Below are 18,632 nucleotides of genomic sequence, written 5' to 3'. Positions count from 1 at the left end.
TGTGAACTCTTAGCCCTGAGTAATGGAAGGTTAATACTTTCGTCCTAACGACTATGTTTTAGAATGTGGTACAAAATCACCTTTGGAAAGAAATTTCTAAAAGATCAGTTAAAAGGATGCAGACATGCAGATGGGGAACATGAAGAAGAGCTAATGGAAGGAGATCAGGAATGTATTGGATTAAAAAAAAAAAAAAGAAATTAAGGTCAGTTATCTTTAAGCTGCACTCCAGAGTTGAAGTTTAAGTAGGAGGGAAGGTAGAATGTTTTCTATAGTTAGGAGTCATAAAAGCAGCAGTAATGGTCCAGAATTAGGCACATTTAGGTAAGGCAAGAAGTAAGCATTGAGCAGGAAGGTACCTGAGTCATCCTAATTAGAACTATTTAAAAATAGGACAACTAAAATACTGGTGGGATTAAGCTTTATAATCATGCTGCTGAGAGGAGGAGGGGAATTAACCCCAAGACAAATTCCAACACAGGCTTTCTTTGAAGCCCCACTGTCTAGTTTGCAGTCTCCCTGGGCTCTTTAATATCTCTCCTGTCCTTCTATGCTTATACCTCTGCTTTTTCCGTGTCCTTTATTCTCTAAAACTTGGGCAACCCAATCTTCTGCACCAAAATCTACCCTGCTGCTCTTTACATTCATCTAACAAATCATTTCTTATAAAAATCATTCCTAATTTTTCTAGAATTCTCTGTGGCTTGAATGTACTGCAATAAGTCTAAATTGACTCTGTTCCTAACTATCTGTTTTAATGGATCATTTATCCGAATTGGAGAGCTATTAGGACCTGCATGATGCCATCATCATGAATCTTAAGGACTTAAGTACTTTTGTGCATGCTCAGTCACTTCAGAAGTGTCCAACTCTATGCAACCCTATGGACTGTAGCCTGCCAAGTTCCTCTCTGTCCATGAAATTCTCCAGGCAGGAATACTGAAGTGGGTTGGCATGCCTTTCTCCAGGGGATCTACCTGACCTAGAGATCAAACCCACATCTCCTGCATTGCAGGTGGATTCTTTACCCACTAAGCCACCTTGGAAAAGAAAAAACATATAATCCACCTACAGTGGTCTTGAGTTCAAAATAGAAGCCTTCTATATTTGTGATTTTGATTACACAATGAATCAGGTAGGAGAATATATAGTAATTGCTATGGCTATAGTCTATTTCTGGAAACATATATAAAGCAATTTTCTGTCAGTAGATGCAAAGAAGCATAATCTTGTTGTAAATCACTATTAAAAATAATAGACTTGGTTCTTTCCAATTGAATGGCACAGATTTTGAGCTTCTTCCTTCCCTATTTTACTCTTCCTAAAACTTTTAAAGAGAGAATATGCAGGGTCTAAGAGAAGAAAAAAAATTAATTGTTAATGCATATGAAAGAATGGCTTGTTTTCAACTAGAGCTTCAAATGAATTTTACAGTGTTCCAATTACTTTCTGTTTTTTCCCTAAATGATACATAACACAGAGTGAGTCTCTCTGTGCTCATGGTCTTTTTCTGTCAATATCACTAAGATTTTTATATACCTAAGTTTGTGATTGTGACAACTGTGCAATTTTGTTTTCATTTGCCAGAACTTTATTTATTGTTCCAACAAGATATTTTATTATGCACACACTTGTGTGCATATTTTTGTGTATGTGCATATATATGTACATATACAGGTGCATGCACAAACACATACATCAGGCAACACCAAGAACCATTTCTCCCTCATATGCCTGCTCCTTCATCCAAATGTCCAATGTATTCCTAATGTTATAGCTGTCCATTTCCTCCTTCTCTGTCTAAGAAGTTTTAAGTAACTTGAAAATATTTTTGAATCATATTTTTCTCTTTCTCTATAAGAAAAATATGGATTTTATAATTAATCTAAATTCTGTTTTTTTTTTAATATAGTATTTGTGGGGAACAACACATGACTAATCATTTGGTGCAGTTTTGCGAATTCCAATATTTGAGTAGCCTACTTTGTGACTAGCACTGTACTGGATGCTGGGGAGATAATCATGAATTAGTTATATGTGGTTCCTACCTTCACAGAGGTTAAAATTTTGTGGAAATGAGTTTAATTATACTTTTCATCAGCACTCTATGGGAAATAAGACACTGTGAAATACATGGGCACATCTAAACTAACCTAGAGCAGGTTGCTGGAAGAATTCACGAGACCTGTTATGCACAGTGTGAGCTAAGCAGAAAAGATGGGTCCGAGTCATTTCAGAAGACAGAATTGCCCATGCAAAGGCTTTCAGGAACCAAGAGCATGACTGGGGCAGGCAGGATGGGCAGGGAAACGAAACTAGGGAGATAGATGGAACCAGACTGCACTGCTGGAGGCAGTCCTAGGGATTTCTTCATTTTCCTAAAGGGAATAGGAAGTTATCACATAATTTTAAATAGAAGAATGAGATCTTCAATCTGCCCTCTGAAAAAGATGGTTTCAGCTTCACTATGAAGAACAGGAGGAGGAGGGGGGGGGTGCTAGTAGCTGAGAGTCTCTGTAGTTGAGTTGCCTGGGTTTGAATCTGCTATTTGTCAACTCTATTGGTTTAGGAAAGTTTGTTAATCTTTCTAACCTTCAGTTTTCTAATTTATATAATGGACATAATGTCGAATTATGAGCATTGCTCTGAGGACTAAATTCGATAATTAATATAAAGTTTTAGCATAGCCTTGGGTGGTGTTCAGTCACTAAGCTGTATCTGACTCTGCAGCCCCATGGGCTGCAACATGCCAGGCTCCCCTGTCCTTCACCATCTCCCGAAGTGTGCTCAGATTTATGTCCATTGAATCAGTGATGCTATCTAACTATCTCATCCTTTGCCACCACTTCTCCTTTTGCCTTCAGTCCTTCCCAGCATCAAAGTCTTTTTCTGGTACATAGCGTTAACAATGAAAAAGTAGGTAGTGAGTTTAACTAGGGAGGTGTGGGTGGGGGTGGAGGGTAGAAGTCTTACAATTCTTAGAAGACAATATTCCTAGGACTTAGTTATTAGCTAGGTGTAGGGGTCGAGAGAAGTGAAAGACTCAAGGGTTGCCAGTTTTAGCAAAAAGCAGGAAAGTGAAAGTGAAAGTCACTCAGTTGTGTCCAACTCTTTGCAACCCCATGGACTATAGACTCCATGGAATTCTCTGGGCCATAATACTGGAATGGGTAGCCTTTCCCTTCTCCAGAGGATCTTCCTGACCCATGAATCAAACCAGGGTCTCCTGCATTGCAGACGGATTCTTTACCAACTGAGCTATCAGGGAAGCCCTAAAATGCAGGATCCTCAGATAAATTTGAATTTCAGATAGTATTTTTGAATATAAGGAAATATCACATGGGACATATTTATATTAAAATAATTGTTGTTTGTTGGAAATTCAAATTTAGCTGAGTATCCTGTGTTTGATCTGGCTATCCTACCAAAGATGTCTCAGGATTCTAACTGAAGCAACTGAATAATAGATGGTGGTGCTATTTGCTGAAATGGAGACGATCAGAGGAGGGACCAGTCTTTAGTGGAAAGATTATGAAGTAGGTTTCACAGGCACTGAATTGTAGGTGCCAGGAATACACCCAAGTACAATGTCAATTACTTACTCAGCCTTTCTTTGATTATAATTGACATACTGGTAAAGAACAGCTATAACCACATTTGTACAGGAAATTCGATAGTGTTGTGGTAGAGTGTTCAGTTTTTCAGTGTAATCAAAACATTATTTTTTTAAGAAAAAACTGGATAGAAAGTATAATAAAAACTTTTCATTTCTTTATTTCCAGGCTTTTATATTTCTCCAGGCAATGCCACTGGCTGCCTGCCATGTTCATGCCACACCACTGGTGCAGTTAATCACATCTGTAATAGCTTGACTGGTCAGTGTGTTTGCCAAGATGCTTCCATTGCTGGGCAAAGTTGTGACTATTGTAAAGATCTTTACTTTGGATTTGATTCTCTAACTGGAAGGTAAGTGTTTATAAGAATTAATAATCAGATATTTTTACTAAATTGTATTTGCAATTATAGAAATTTTTTGGCCGCATATTTTGTAAGAAGCAATATTTTCTATCCTCTTTAGTTTGCTAATATATTCTTCATTCCTGGGTTGGGAAGATCCCCTGATGAAGAGAATGGCTTCCCACTCCAGTATTCTTGCCTGGAAAATTCCATGGATAGAGGAGCCTGGTGGGCTACATACAATCCATGAGATCCCAAAGAGTCAGACAGAACTGAGCAACTGAACATGCAGAGTTATCTTTCCAGATTTCCTAGAGATTGAGTGTGTAGGTTGTTATACATTGATAAATGTGCCCAGTGTTAGGGCCTGGGGATATTTAATAAGATAAAATACTTTTTCTGCAAAGAACTCAAAATTTGGATGTGAAGGAAGGTAAAGAAATATCCATAGCAGGAAATATACATGCACGTACATACACACACACACGTTAGGATGGGTAGCATGTGTGTGTGTATACTTTGTTCTTTGTGGACCCTGAATTTATTACAGCATTCTTTTATGTTCCTTTTGCCTTTCTAATTTAGATTTAAAGACTCGCAGATGAGAAACATCTTTGAATTCAGTGATAAGATTTTTTCCCCAGTGTGTAGAGTAACTTGTGAAAGTAAATTAGCCACTTTTCAAAGTTACACTGTCTTTAATGTTCTCCTTCTTACTTCCTGTATATCTGTGAGCCTTTGCTTTCATGCAAATGTTTTCATTGCTGTATTTTTGAAGGTGTGCTGGAATGCCAGTTCCATGTCTGTGTTTTTGGGTCTGGTCAGATTATAAATTTTTCCAGTACTGGGACTATATCCATGAATTCTCTGACATTCCTATCCCCAAGAAACTAATGTTGTGTCTCATATACCAGTCAAATTATTTCTCAATATGTGTGTGTTTAAAAATATGAATGCTAATTATTCAAGGATGGGAGATTTTTTTTTTTTTTTACTTTATTATCCTCTTGCTACCTGCCTTTTGACTGTTACACTCCTCATTAACACTTCAATTAGACTGTGGACAGGGTGATAGGGTAAACTATTAAAAAAAAAACCTCAAACTATTTCATTTGTCTTTCTACTAAAATTCAATTTAATTAAAAAAACTTTAACTTATGCCATAATATATTTATTAAAACACTTTTAAGTTCTTATATATCTTGTGTTTCAATACATGCTGTTTGACTTCTGTTAGTTACCATTGGAATATCATCTTGGTTAGTCTGAGAACATTACTACTCTTCTCTACAAATCCTAAATCTCTCTGAGTGAGTGTATAAAACACATGGTACAGTTAATGTTAAATAAAAAGTATAACTGGGATCTTAATAGTAAAATCAGGGCCAGTGATTACACCTATTACCCCGGTACATAATTTTTGTTAAATGGCCATCTCACAAATTCCCCAGTTGGAACTCTAGGATCAGTTAATTTCACCCCTGGCCACCTCTGTCTTTAGAATTCCCATCTTTTCCATAGTCTTTCTGACAGCACTTTATTACCAAGAGAAAAATATCTTCCCTGTCAGCTGTCGTCCTTGGACTACTCATGCCTATCTGTGACATTTTGTGCCAGTCTCTTACCTATTTTCCGTCTACTGATCTCCCTGTTATTTCTGCTAGTGTTGTCACCAAACCCCTACTTAATGACCAAGAGATGTATAATTATCTTGGCTTTTTCACATAACTTTCTTTAAGTGAAATCTCATTCCCTTCATTACACCACTTCCTATGCCCTTCAATGTTTTAAAATTCAGTCTGACTTTACTCCATTCTACTTCCTGCTCATTTATCTACCCATCCCATTCCCTACCCCAATCTTATCCAGGACCAAGAATCACTTACAGATAGTGCTCTATCACCTGCCACTCTTCAGTAGGACTGGCTAACACTGGAATTAGACTCCGTGGGTTAAAAGCTGGCTTGAAATGTTAACCTAAGTTAATGAGAAATAGAAAGAGCCAGAAAAATAGGTATAAAATACATCATCATCATCACAACAACAGCTACATTATTAGAAGGTGCTGAGGTTAAAATTAGGAAAGCAGACAGAAATCATTAAAAGAAAAGACATAGTTGCAGGTTGGAGTCTAGGAGATAGAGCCAACATTTGAAAATTGTTGGGTGGATTTTATAATTGTGGGTTTTATGATTGTCATAATGGTCATAGAGTAAAGGATTCAGATTAACTGGGTGTTCAAAACAAAAAGACTTATGACAAGTTTGTATAAATGCAATTGTATATTTTTACATATTCAGCTCAGTTCAGTCTCTCAGTCGTGTCCGACTCATTGCGACCCCATGAACCGCAGCATGCCAGGCCTCCCTGTCCATCACCAACTCCTGGAGTTTACCCACACCCATGTCCATTGAGTCGGTGATGGCATCCAGCCATCCCATCCTCTGTTGTCCCTTTTACATATTAGATGACTTATATTGAGTGAAGTAAGGAAGTGCACACAAACACATATACATACACATACCCAATATCTTCTTTATCCATTCATTCCCTATCTTGGCTATTGTGAATAATGCTGAAGTGAACTTGGAGGTACAGATAGCCCTTCAAGATCCTGATTTTATTTCCTTTGGATATACTCCCAGAATTGAGATTACTAGAATCATAGGATAGTCCTATTTTTAGTTTTCTAAGGACCTTTCATACTGTTTTTCATAGTGGCTGTACCAACTTACATTCCCACCAGTAGTGTAAGGGGTTCCCTTTTCTTCACATCCCCACCAAAACGTAGCTTTTGTGTTTTTGATAATAGCCGTTCTAAGAAATGTGAAGTGATATTTCATTGTGGTTTTGATTTGCATTTCCCTGATGATTAGTGATGTTAAGCAGCTTTTAATGTATCTGTTGGCCCCCTATGTGTCTTCTTTGGAGAAATATCTATAAATATCCTTTGCTCATTTTTTGAAAATTAGAGGATTCTTTTTCCTATTGAGTTGTATGAGTTTCTTATAAATTTTTAATATTAACCACTTATCAGATAGATGGTTCACAAGTATTCTCTCATATTTTGTAGGTTGTCTTTTCACTCTGTTGGCAATTTCATTTACTGTGTAAAAGATTTTTGGTTCATCTCTTGTTGCTTTTTTTCCCAAGCATTGGTGTCATAGCCACAAAATTATTGCCCAGACCCATGTTAAGAAGCTTTTCCCCTGTTTTCATCTAGTAGTTTTAGTTTCTGATATTATCTTTACGTTTTTAACCCATTTTGAGTTTATTTTTATATATGGTCATTTTAAAGGTCCAGTTTCATTCTTCTACATGTGAATATTCAGTTTTGCCAGCATCATTGGTTGGAGAGAACACCCTTTCCTCATTTTGTATTTCTGATACTCTTTTTGAAAATCAGTTGACTGACATGTGTGGGTTTATTTCTGGGTTGTCTATTCTATTCCATTAGTCTATATGTCTGCTTTCAATGCCAGCACCATTCCATTTTGATTATGATAACTTTGTAGTATTTTCTGAAATCACAATGTCTGATGCCTCCAGTATGGTTACTGTTGTTGAACCCATAGTTTGCAACTTAAAATAACTGTAGAACTTTATATTACCTAAGGAAGACCAGAAAAGCTGTACAGTTGACTCACTTCATCTTCAGATGGCGACAAGGGAATTAGCCACATGCAATATATTTAAAGGATCAATGAAAGATGAAAGAAAATTAATTTATAATTGCTTCTTATGACTCATGGTTTTCCAATGAGCCAATAATATTTCTTCTCCTTTTTTAAAAAAATAATCTCTTCTTTTGGCTCCCAAGATTCTGCTTCTCTGAATTGTTTTATATTTCTGTTACTAACTAGTCCTCTTTAATCTGACCCTTCAACTTACATATCAACATCTATGATTTCAATCACTGCATGCATGTACATGACTCTCAAATATATTATCAACTCTCCAGATCTTTACAATGGGCTCTAGGCCTATGGCCAGTTGTCTCTCTGAATTTTAAATTTGCATGCCCCTCATCCATCCCATTCCTAATGTATCCAACACCAAGAAAGTGCTCATTTGCATTACTCTAATCACCTCCACCAATTTTTTTTAAAGTCTCTTGCCATTATCATCTTAGGGAAAGAGATATAAATCTTAAAGAAACTATTCAAGTCCACACTACCCATGTGTGAATGGAGCTCAGGATGCTCTCAGGTTAGGCAGGGTTGACTCTGATATTGAGCATAGGCTGCTGCTGGAAACAACTATTAAAAGCAAGAGCCACTGTGGATAATGTAGCTTCTCTGAAATAAACAGAAAGAATAAAGCCTCCCTTGACCACACAGGGCCCAAGGAAATCAGCAGGATATGTCCCTTGTTAAATCAGTCACATAGAATGCCCCTGTCTAGAGTTGGCCCTTCTATTCCACTGATGAATTCTACTGTCATGTTTTATTTTAACATTGATGATTGTTAAAGAAGAAATCCTCTAGCACAGAAGGTCATAGAGAAAGATGTTTCAAAATATGACTGTGAAAATTGCTTGAGTTTATACTTTTGCTCATCATTGAGAAGAAAAAAATGGATTTTATTATTTTTATGTTTTCCATTCCTTTCCTGAATGATATTGAAATCTCTTTGTTGACTTCTGGTTGTTCTTTTGTCCAAGTGTGTGTGTGTGTGTGTGTGTGTGTGTATACAAAGTAACACTGACTATTTTGAAAATGTGTACGAAGATGTCTAAAACATATGGGATTCCATCTAGTATTAGGAATTTTTGTTTCCTGAGGGAAACACTCATTGTCTAAATATATACAGACACATAGAACAGAGGAATAACTATTGTGATGACCTGATGTTAAAGTTTTTAAAAAATAATCATCTAAAATCATTTGAATGTACTTTGAGTCAGACACTGTGTTAGGTACTTAAAAGTATAAATTTTTTTCATTAATTTCGAAAGGTCTGCAAAGATTATAAGTAGTTTATTGTTAAGGAGAAGATACAAGTATCACTATATCTCTTCATTGATTTTGAAAATAAATTGACTTTCTCATCTGTTTTTTTCCATGTGTTTATTTAACCCCTCTGTGAAATCCACACATATACTGTTATCTTACCCTACTCTGCTGTTTGTTGTGCATGACTATGTTTGGTATATTTTTCTCTTGGCTTATTTTGTACAATTTTTTTAATACTCCCAAGGGCAAAAATAAATAAAACAGGCCCTTAACTTAAACTATAGCAACAGTGACACCAATGCCCCAAACACACAGTAACAGCCTGGAAAATCACTTGCCTGTCTTCATCCAAGTAGTGCATTCTTCAGAAGTTCCCTATCCCAAAAAGGGGGCATGTATTTTAGAAAGCTGATCCAAGTGCAGAGATCACTCCATTTACCTTTGACATATAAAGCAAACATGATTTAATCAGTGTTGAAAACAATGAAGCAAAAAAACCTGCCCAATGAAAAATCAATAAGGCAAAATGAAAAAGCATATCATATATCTTTTAAACCAAAAGTGAAACAAGAAAGGGCCGCATTCGGCTTGTCTCAGTGGGTAGTTGAGACCCTGTCATCAAGTTGACCTGTGACTATGGGTCGTCTCCCACAAGATGACTGCAGTTCATCTGGGCATCACCATTTTCATCCACACCTCACAGTCCCCTCAGGTTTCTTCCTAATAACCTCTTTTGTCTGTATGTATTCTTTGTATGTCATCTTTTTTTTTTTTAAACCTAAAGAACTAAAAGTATCACTACTTTGTCTCTTACTAACCAACCGAAACACAATGAATTGTGATTCCTCTCAGATGGGAGAGAACTGAGATCTAGGGTAGCCAGGGAATCAAAAGGCTTAGATTTCTAAAACATCAAGTAAAATTCTTCTGTGACCAGATTACTTTTGGTTTTGCTACAAAGTTCTCCACTTCAACACTAAGTCATAGATTTGGTCTGTTCTTCTTATCATATGCGTATTTCCAGGGCATCTTAACTGGTCTTTTCTTTGAGAACAAGATCAATGACTTCAAATGGAAGCAGATCGCTTTCTTGTTCAGTTATTTCCTTTCGGGGTATCATACTGGAATGTTGGGAAACATGCCTCATAGGTTCATGGTCCTCAGTGACTGTTGGACAGCTAGCTGTTATCTAGAGTGACAGGGTAAAAGGACCACATGCCTGTAAGCATCCAGCCATCTAGCCAGGGCTAACTTACAAACTGGTGGATGAATTCCCAGAAAGAAAACAGAAGGGTGATGGCACACTTGATACCTCTTCTTGGAACTGCCACAGAGTTACTTTTGCCTTAGTCTATTAGTCAAAGCAAGTCACAGGCCAACACATATTTAGGAGAAGAGAAATAAATTCTACTTTTTTTAGATTCTACTTTTTGATGGAAGGAATTGTACAGTTAGTTGCAAAAGACCTGCATAAAAAGAGAGGTGAAGAATTGTGATCATTTTTGCAATCTACCATGACCAATAAATGATGTATTCTCCTTTAATGCAGATTTTGCATGGCTCCCTAAGAGATGTCAGTTTCTATAAATCGGTAGCATTCATTCAGTGTGATATTGTAGGAGAAGTTCAGTAATGGGCAACGAGGTATTTAGGTTCCAATTATAGCTTTTCTGCTAGACCTGGTATCTTCACGTCCTGTTTTATGTTCTGTGCACTCAGTTGCTCAGTTGTGCCTGACCTTTGTGACCCTGTGGGCTCACAGTCTCCTCCGTCCCTGGGACTTCCCAGGCAAGAATACTGGGGTGGTTTGACATTTCTCCCTCCAGGGGATCTCCCCTACCCAGGCTCATTTCCTGTTACTGTTATGATAATTATTTACCAAAAATGTAGTGGTGTAAAACAATGTGAATTCATTAGATTCCAGTTATGGAAGTCAGGAGTTCCAAGTTAGTTTCACTGGGCCAAAATCAAGGTATCAAGAAGCCTAAGTTTATTTTGGACAGCAGGAAAAGATCCTCTTCCTTGCTTTTCCAAGGAAGACGCCACCCACATTTCTTAGCTCGTGGCTCCATTCTTCACCACTCTGTCTTCTCTGGTCTCCACTTATGTTCTTACATCCTTTCTCCTGGTGCTCAAATTCTTGCCTGCCTTCTTGTGATTATGTTGGACATCTTCTGATAATCCAGGGTCATCTTTTCATCTCAAATCTGCCAAGTTCCTTGTGCCATGTAAGCTATCATACCCACAAGTTCTGGACATTAGGACTTTTGACTTTGTTGGGGGTCATAATTCAATCCACTATACCAGAGATAGAGAACTGTGGCCTGTGGACTAGATTTGGCCTGTCACCTGTTTATGGAAATACAATTTTGTTGGAACACAGTAATATTCAACCTTCACATACTCTCCATGACTGCTTTCACACAAGTAAAGCAGAACTGGGTTACACCAGAGGTCATTTGGCCACAGAGCTTAAAATATTTAGTATAGTTCTCTTAGATAAAAATTTCTGACTCTGTAACCAGAGTCACTGTCACCCTGAGCAAGTTACTTAATCTTGCCAAGTCTCATGGAATCATCTCTGCCGACTTGGGAAAGAAGCTTAAAAGTAACTTTGGTTAATCAATACCCTATACATTTCTCTACACAAGTCACCTTTAAGACTAACCTGTCATTCAGCTTCTGCTGAAAACATGGGACTAAAAAGAGTTTATTGTCTCATGACACAGCTCTTGTTTATTTCAAACAACTCTAGTCTGAGAAGGATAGAAATCTTATTCTTCATATTAAGCGAAAATTTCATTCCTGTGACCTTCTCACCTGGTCTTATTTCTGCCTCCGGGGTCACAGAAGCAGTGCGCTTGCTTCTCCCTAAGAGTGCTTTAAGAGTTTTAATCTACATTCAGACCTCAAAGTTACCGTATTAATATAATGAGGAAGTTAAGGAAAGGAAGGCTAGAGCTCCTGGAGGTAAATGTGTGAATACTGTTATTACGGTGAGTCTTCTGGGGTTTCTTTTTCTGTGACGTGTCTGGCGTTGGTGACCAGCGGGTCAGGTGTGGTCTGCATTCCCTGTGGTAAGGTGCAGCGCCGACAGAGGAGGAACTGCCAGGCACCATAGCAGGCTCTTCTCTGGGTGCCAGGAATGTCCTCACCCTGGACTCAGATGGCGCTGTTGTCTGGATGCAAGGGAGTCACTGCCCAAGCCCAGCTCTTATGAACCCCTTTATTTGTAGGAAGGCTTCACTAGGGAGGGTGGACCGAACACTGTTGACCTCCTGCTTCTTGATGAGGCGATACCACTCACTTCCTCTCCAATAAGTCATGTGAGTACAGCTTTTGGCTGGCATACAGAGGATTTCCTAGCCCCAAACCCCTCTTATAATTCTGGTTGTTGTTTCTAGGAGAATCTGATGTTACTAATAGACTGTGAAGAAATGAAAATGAAGAACCTTAGACCACGCATCCACTGCAGAGATCAAATAAAATCTTACCCAGGGGAAAACCAAACTCCTCTCGAGGGCACTCGTGGGGTCCTGCACAAAAGAAGCCAGCAGAGAGTGCTTCTGGCCTTAGGGAGTCTGAGTAGAAGGCCAGCCCTTAAAAAAGAGTGGCCCCTTCCTTGTGGAGAGGCTAGCAGAGGGACAGCTATGCCAATCAGAAAGGGCTCAAAAGAGTTAAATTGTTATTAAAGCTACATGTCACATTCAGATTTATCTGTGGTGTCCTATGTCTAAAGTTTTCTAGTGCTTTATTAATTCTTTTATTCAACAATGTTTATCGAACACTTACTGGTTGCTAATCTTTGTGTTAGGAAAAGATGGAAGAAAACTCTTTGTCCAATTTCCCCAATTCACCTTGAAGCCTCTATCTCTTCTATTCTTTAATAATCATTAATAATCCTTGTCTAAAATCCCTAAGCAATTGAATGTCTTTTCCTCCTTTGTTCTGTATATTAAATGTTGACTACATCATCCACCATTTCAACAAATTAGAAAACTAGGAATAACTCCAGGCCCTTCTTCCCTTCTCCTTTCAATCTGTCCACCCCATCCTACTGGTTTTATATGCTGAACATTTATTAAATTTATCCTGTCTTTTCCCACTATCAGCGTTGCACCTAATCTGGCAATATCTTACCTCTTCTTCACTTTCCAGCGCTATCTGTCAGCACCTTCCTATTCAGAATTTAAATAAAAAATGTTTGAATTACTTAATTTCATACACTCTTCTGCTGTGTCTTGTCTCTATTTTCTCCCCTCCCTGTTTGCCTGGCTTATTCCAGTCCATCTTTTAATATTTAGCCCACACATCTCTAGGTTTCTTCCATATTACTTCTTTCCCATCCTTTTCCACCAAATTGCCCCTTCCTGTGTCCCCCAAAAGTCTGCATACATCTTTGTTAATGCTCTTTCCACTTTTTATTTATCGCTAGACTGTGAGTTCCTTGAAAACAAGGACAGCTCTGTCTTATTCATCTTTATGTCCTGCTCCAGTCCTGTAACATAGTTGGCCCTCAGTGAATATTATTGATGTCAGTCAATATCTTTAAATCAATTTGATGGTACCTTTGAGGCCCCAGACAGAAGAGAGTTCTCCAAAGAGAAACATCAGTAAAGTTATCTTTATCCTGGATTGTATCCCTGGACCCCCTCTTGTAGTAGCTCTTCCTCACATGATGAAGTTTCTGATAGTGAAATCCAGTATTGAAATACATCCCCTTCATTCATACTGATGTTTCTGAGTCGTAATAAGTAGGATAACTCCTTTTTCTTACTGTTTGCCCAAATGGAAGAGGCTCCCTAGAAAGGAAAATACACTAGGTTTGAGATTTAAGAGACTGAAGCCAATGAATTTCTTTCGCATTGAATTCAGTAAACGCTGGGGTAACATAAGGGCCCGTGCAGAACTGCAATAGCACAGAGCTAGCAGAGATTAGCAGTGCTTTCCTGCTATTTTGTTTACTGTAATGAACTGGTCAATAAACATCACAAATTGTTTATCTATATAAATCTTGACAGATTACTCTTTATGAAATCCATTTAGCAAGTGAGGTTTTCCCATAAGGATGAAAAATGAAGATTTTAAACAGATTGTGGGAGAAGCCCTAGCTGTACCAGGAGAGTCAGTGTAATAAAGGTTTCTTTATATTAATATTACAAAAACCATTTATCCTGACAAAATCAATATCACAATTCATCTTAGTTTGGTATTTCTCTTTCTAAGCTTAAAGTGTCTTTTTCTTTATTACATATAATTTTGTTTTAATAAATGTGAAATGTATTTCATTTAGTAGATGCTCTTGAGGAAGGATAACTTATAAAATGACATCAAACCTGTAGCTTATTTGCTAAGGAGTCTTGGAAATGTTTAAAATTATATTTGAGAGGCTGAGAAATTGACAGGAATCATTTTGCTTGAACTTTAATTACAAAATTATCCCCAGTGTCCTTTAGGCTAGAAACAAGCTATAATATTCAGAAAAGTCTCCTGTAAACTTCATCCAGGTAAAAATCTCTCTTATTAAGTCAAGCAATTATAAGTCAGAGAAGTTCCATCTAAAAAGAGTTGAGATAAGAGACTGTGAAACTAGTAAGAGTCATATTTAGTTACTCAAAACACTATGTGGTTTCCTAAGAAGCAGTTTATTTATTCCATTTGGATTTGGAACTTAATATCCCATGGATATTGACAGAGCTGACTTGGAGTTAAGCATGTAGCAGTTAGCAGGAAGAAAATAGATCTCCATCAAGGAAGGGAATTATACACTGGAAACTATTACTCTAAATGTACTGTATGGAAAATAAATGTGATTGTCTCATGAGTGAATGGTAATAAAAGCTGAAATACTCAAGAGACACTTATTCATGAGTGGTGTAGTGATATATATGTGCATTGAGAGAAGCTTGTCTCTTATTGTTTATGCTTACCAATATTATACTAACAGCCGACAAACAATATATTCTAAGTAATAGCATATAATGAAGTTAGGAGCAAATTAAATATCTTGTTGCTTCTCTAATTCCATTTTAATTTCCATGCATAATTTTCGTCAGCTCTAATACTTAAATAGGCTAAACAAGATATCTGTTTGAGATGGAATTCTGTCTACACATAAAGGACACCCTGTAGTTGTTTGGAGCGGAAAAATGTACTCTTATCATGACATAAAAAGGGCAAACTATGGTATAGTAGTTTTCGAGACAAACTGTACTTTATTTACTCCCAAGGTGATATTAGTCCATAAAACAAATTTTCAGCTTATTTAGCAGCCTTAGCTTTTATCAGCTTTTTTAAGGGTGTTGAATGATTACCCAGGAGATCACACGGTGAAAGCTGCAGTGAGATGAAGTAACTCTATCCATCCAGCATCTTTATTAGAAAATATAGGTGAAGCCATACTGTTCATGTTGTTTTCAATGTGCCCTCCGGAAAGCCCCTCTTTAAAGGTCGTGGTCTTCATATGTGTGATGTTTTGCTTAACGCTTCATGCTGTGCTGGGCTCTGCTATGTTTAGTTGCTCAGTCATGTTTGACTCTTTGCAACCCCATGGAATGTAGCCTGCCAGGCTCCTCTGTCCACGAGGACTCTCCAGGAAAGAATACTGGAGTGGGTTGCCATGCCCTTCTCTAGGGGATCTTCCCAACCCAGGGATCGAACCCAGGTCTCCCACAGTGCAGGCAGATTCTTTACCATCTGAGCCACCAGGGAAACCCTAAGGCTTCATGGTGGCAGTATCCCAATCTATGACATTGACATGCTCCGAGTGAAAAATTCACTCTGAAGAAACAAGTCTTAGTTACTATCATGGTAAAATGCCAAGACTGATCTTTACAATCAACTTTGAGTCCAAGAAATTTAAGTTGAAATGAAGTTCTTTCATTATGTTTGCATTGATAGCATCTCTTCATAGATCAGAATAATGCTCTCATCATTTTGGGTAAAGGAGTTTAATACAAAAGTTAAAAATGATATATAACATATGTAAGGCATCAGCAATATTTGAATATATCTTCCTCAAACTGTTTTCTTAGCAAAATTTAGTCTTTATTAAACTATATAATTTTGACTCTTTAAAAGACTATAGGATTACAAGACTTTTAGGGGGAGCCATAATTATCACACCCAGTTTTCTATTTCACAGCTTGAAAGATACTTAGATAATTTTATGGGTGCACGTTCAGTCGCTCAGCCATGACCAGCTCTTTGCAATCTCATGAGCTGTAGCCTGCAAGGCTCTTATGTCCATGGGGTTCTCCAGAGAATACTGGAGTGGGTTGCCATTTCCTCCTCCAGTTTGGGTATCGAATCTTAATTTTTAGCTCTCGGGAGAACTGCTTTTGTGAGGATGAGAAGTTTACGGTGTTCTTAATGGAGCAACTAGCATGCAAAACAAGTCACAAGAGGTATCATTGCATATAAAAAAGCAATATAACACTTTCTTGCTATTAATTAATGTACAAAGAGAAGGCTTTGTAGAGATTTTATTGTGAATAGCACTTTGATAAAGGTATCTTTCTGTTTTATTTTGTGTTTGTTTAGCTCAAGAATCTTTTTCAATATACCAGCTAAAACAGACTATTTTATTCCACAGTGTTATAAATAGATGTAACTTTTTTCATGGATTGCTAATCAAAGCGTTATTTTCTTTAATGGTTTATTTGTCTTATTTTCAGATGTCAGCCTTGCAATTGTCATCTCTCAGGAGCCTTAAATGAAACCTGTCACTTGGTCACGGGCCAGTGTTTCTGTAAACGATTTGTTACTGGATCAAAGTGTGATACCTGTGTTTCCAATGCAAGCCATTTGGATATCAGCAACCCATTGGGCTGTAGCAAAAGTAAGTGAACTCTGGTCCATGTATGAAGCAACATCACACAGGGCAGTGTCTCATTAATTTCTTTCTTCATTGAGAACTCATCAGAAAGGCTTAGGTACAATTTGGAGAATTTAAGTGAGAAATGAGGAAAAAAAAAAAAAAACACTAAATGAAATCTGGGTTCTTTTCCTTGATTGGAGCATTGAATATAGCTATGCAATTATCTAAACAGTGGGAAATTTACACTGGTCTGTTGGAATGGTATTGCTAGCGAGGTGACTATAGTCTTGGTTTACCCCAGACTGAAGGTTTTCCCAGAATGTGAGACTTTCCACGTAAAATTTAGGATAGCATTGTGAAACTGATATGACTGGTTAACTTGCCACTTAAGAACATTTCCAGGTGATTTCCATAGGAAATGGAAGATTTATACTTATTTGTTGTGAGGTTTATGTCCTTCTGTCCTCCCAGTTTTATGGACACTATGCTGCTATTAGATGTTTATTGATATTGTAGCAATTATTATCATTGTTTATCGCTGCATGTTACTCATGTAATTAATATTCCTGTCTTTCTACTTTAAGTTGTATTAGTTGTTTCAACATCTCTCACATTTTTGTGTTAACTCTTAGAAGCCAAAAGTTACATCATAGTGTCTTTTGACTTCTCAACATTCTTCTTTAGTGCCTTGAAGTGGCTTCTCAAGATCACTTGCAATATGCTACAATTTCATAGCATATTGGTGATTTCTTTATATTTACTTCAAGATAGTATATCCTTGCCTTTCCCAGAATGCCCAAGAAATACCTACTAAGAACATGTGGTAAGGATTCCTCAATAATATATTGCACAATGCATTTCCTCCTTGAGGTGTTGTGAGACCATATCATGAGTCACAATGCTAGGAAATGCCACAAGTCCAGACAAATCATCATAAACAAGCATGCCTGGAAGAGTGCTATCTATATTTAAGGGAGAGACAGAGAAGTAATAAGCTGTTGAGTTCCACAGCAACTCCACTAGATTTTGAGGTAGTGAATGGCAGGGTGTAGCTAATGATTAAAAAGACATATTGAGTTTTTGTATCTGTGTGTTTTATCGTCAGTATCCTGTGTTTCATTGATCTCTCTGGATTTTAGTATAAGTAAAAACCATAGGTATTTATGCTAAACTTAGGAAAATAGTATAATAATTGCCTGTGTGTGTAAATATAGTCTAAACACCAATCTGGATTCACTGAACATTTAATTAATATTTATTATTCATTGATTAGCTATATAATTGATTGATTTGTGAGCAACAGAAATTCGAGCATATTTCCTTGGTTGCCAGTCATGGAAATCATTTATAATAGAATTGTGACAGTTTTACATTCACATATGGAATCATAGTAATGTTTTGATCGGTTCTGCCACAAATGTTGTATGAAAATATAAGCATCTGCCCCATTTTCACTACCTGTGCTCACACCTGAGACACAGTCTAGGAATTACACCTCAGGCAAAAGTGGATGGTCTGGTCACAAAACCTGGCCTACCTTTCTTAGTAGTGGTAGACATTTACTTTTATGTTAAGATTTTTCTTCTCTGGGTTAAATATTTTTAGTCTGTCCAAAGGCTTTCAATTCTTAATAGTTAAAAAAAAATTGCATATTTATAATTACTCTTTTCTGGATATGGTCCTTTTGGCTTTCTATCTCTTTAAAATTGTGATCCTTAGTATGGAACACGTTCGTTCAGCTTCTTATGGTGGTGATTTTGCTGCTTCTGTTTTAGGCTGGGGTTTCACAATGTTTACAAAACAAGGTTGGAAGCTCAGCATCAATAGAGGTAAAGCATTTAAAAAATTAGACAGGGTTCCTGCCCGTAAAGAAGCACACAGCACAGCCAACAAGCATGATG

At 37.3% G+C, this 18,632-nt stretch overlaps 1 protein-coding gene across 1 annotated transcript in view; it reads left to right on the top strand.

Annotated features, from left to right (window-relative positions):
• Nucleotides 1-18,632, top strand: part of USH2A (usherin) — an 890,339-nt gene that overhangs the window by 188,527 nt on the left and 683,180 nt on the right. Inside the window, exons 14-15 of the mRNA XM_043922807.1 lie at nt 3,783-3,966; nt 16,589-16,752. Of these exons, the coding sequence (XP_043778742.1) occupies nt 3,783-3,966; nt 16,589-16,752 (348 nt within the window). The remainder of the gene's footprint in view (nt 1-3,782; nt 3,967-16,588; nt 16,753-18,632) is intronic.

Source organism: Cervus elaphus, chromosome 14 (assembly GCF_910594005.1).
Source record: "Cervus elaphus chromosome 14, mCerEla1.1, whole genome shotgun sequence".
In the NCBI taxonomy this organism is placed as follows: Eukaryota; Metazoa; Chordata; class Mammalia; order Artiodactyla; family Cervidae; genus Cervus; species Cervus elaphus.
The sequence above is the reverse complement of the archived record's forward strand: the minus strand, read 5'-3'. Positions and strand labels throughout refer to the sequence as shown.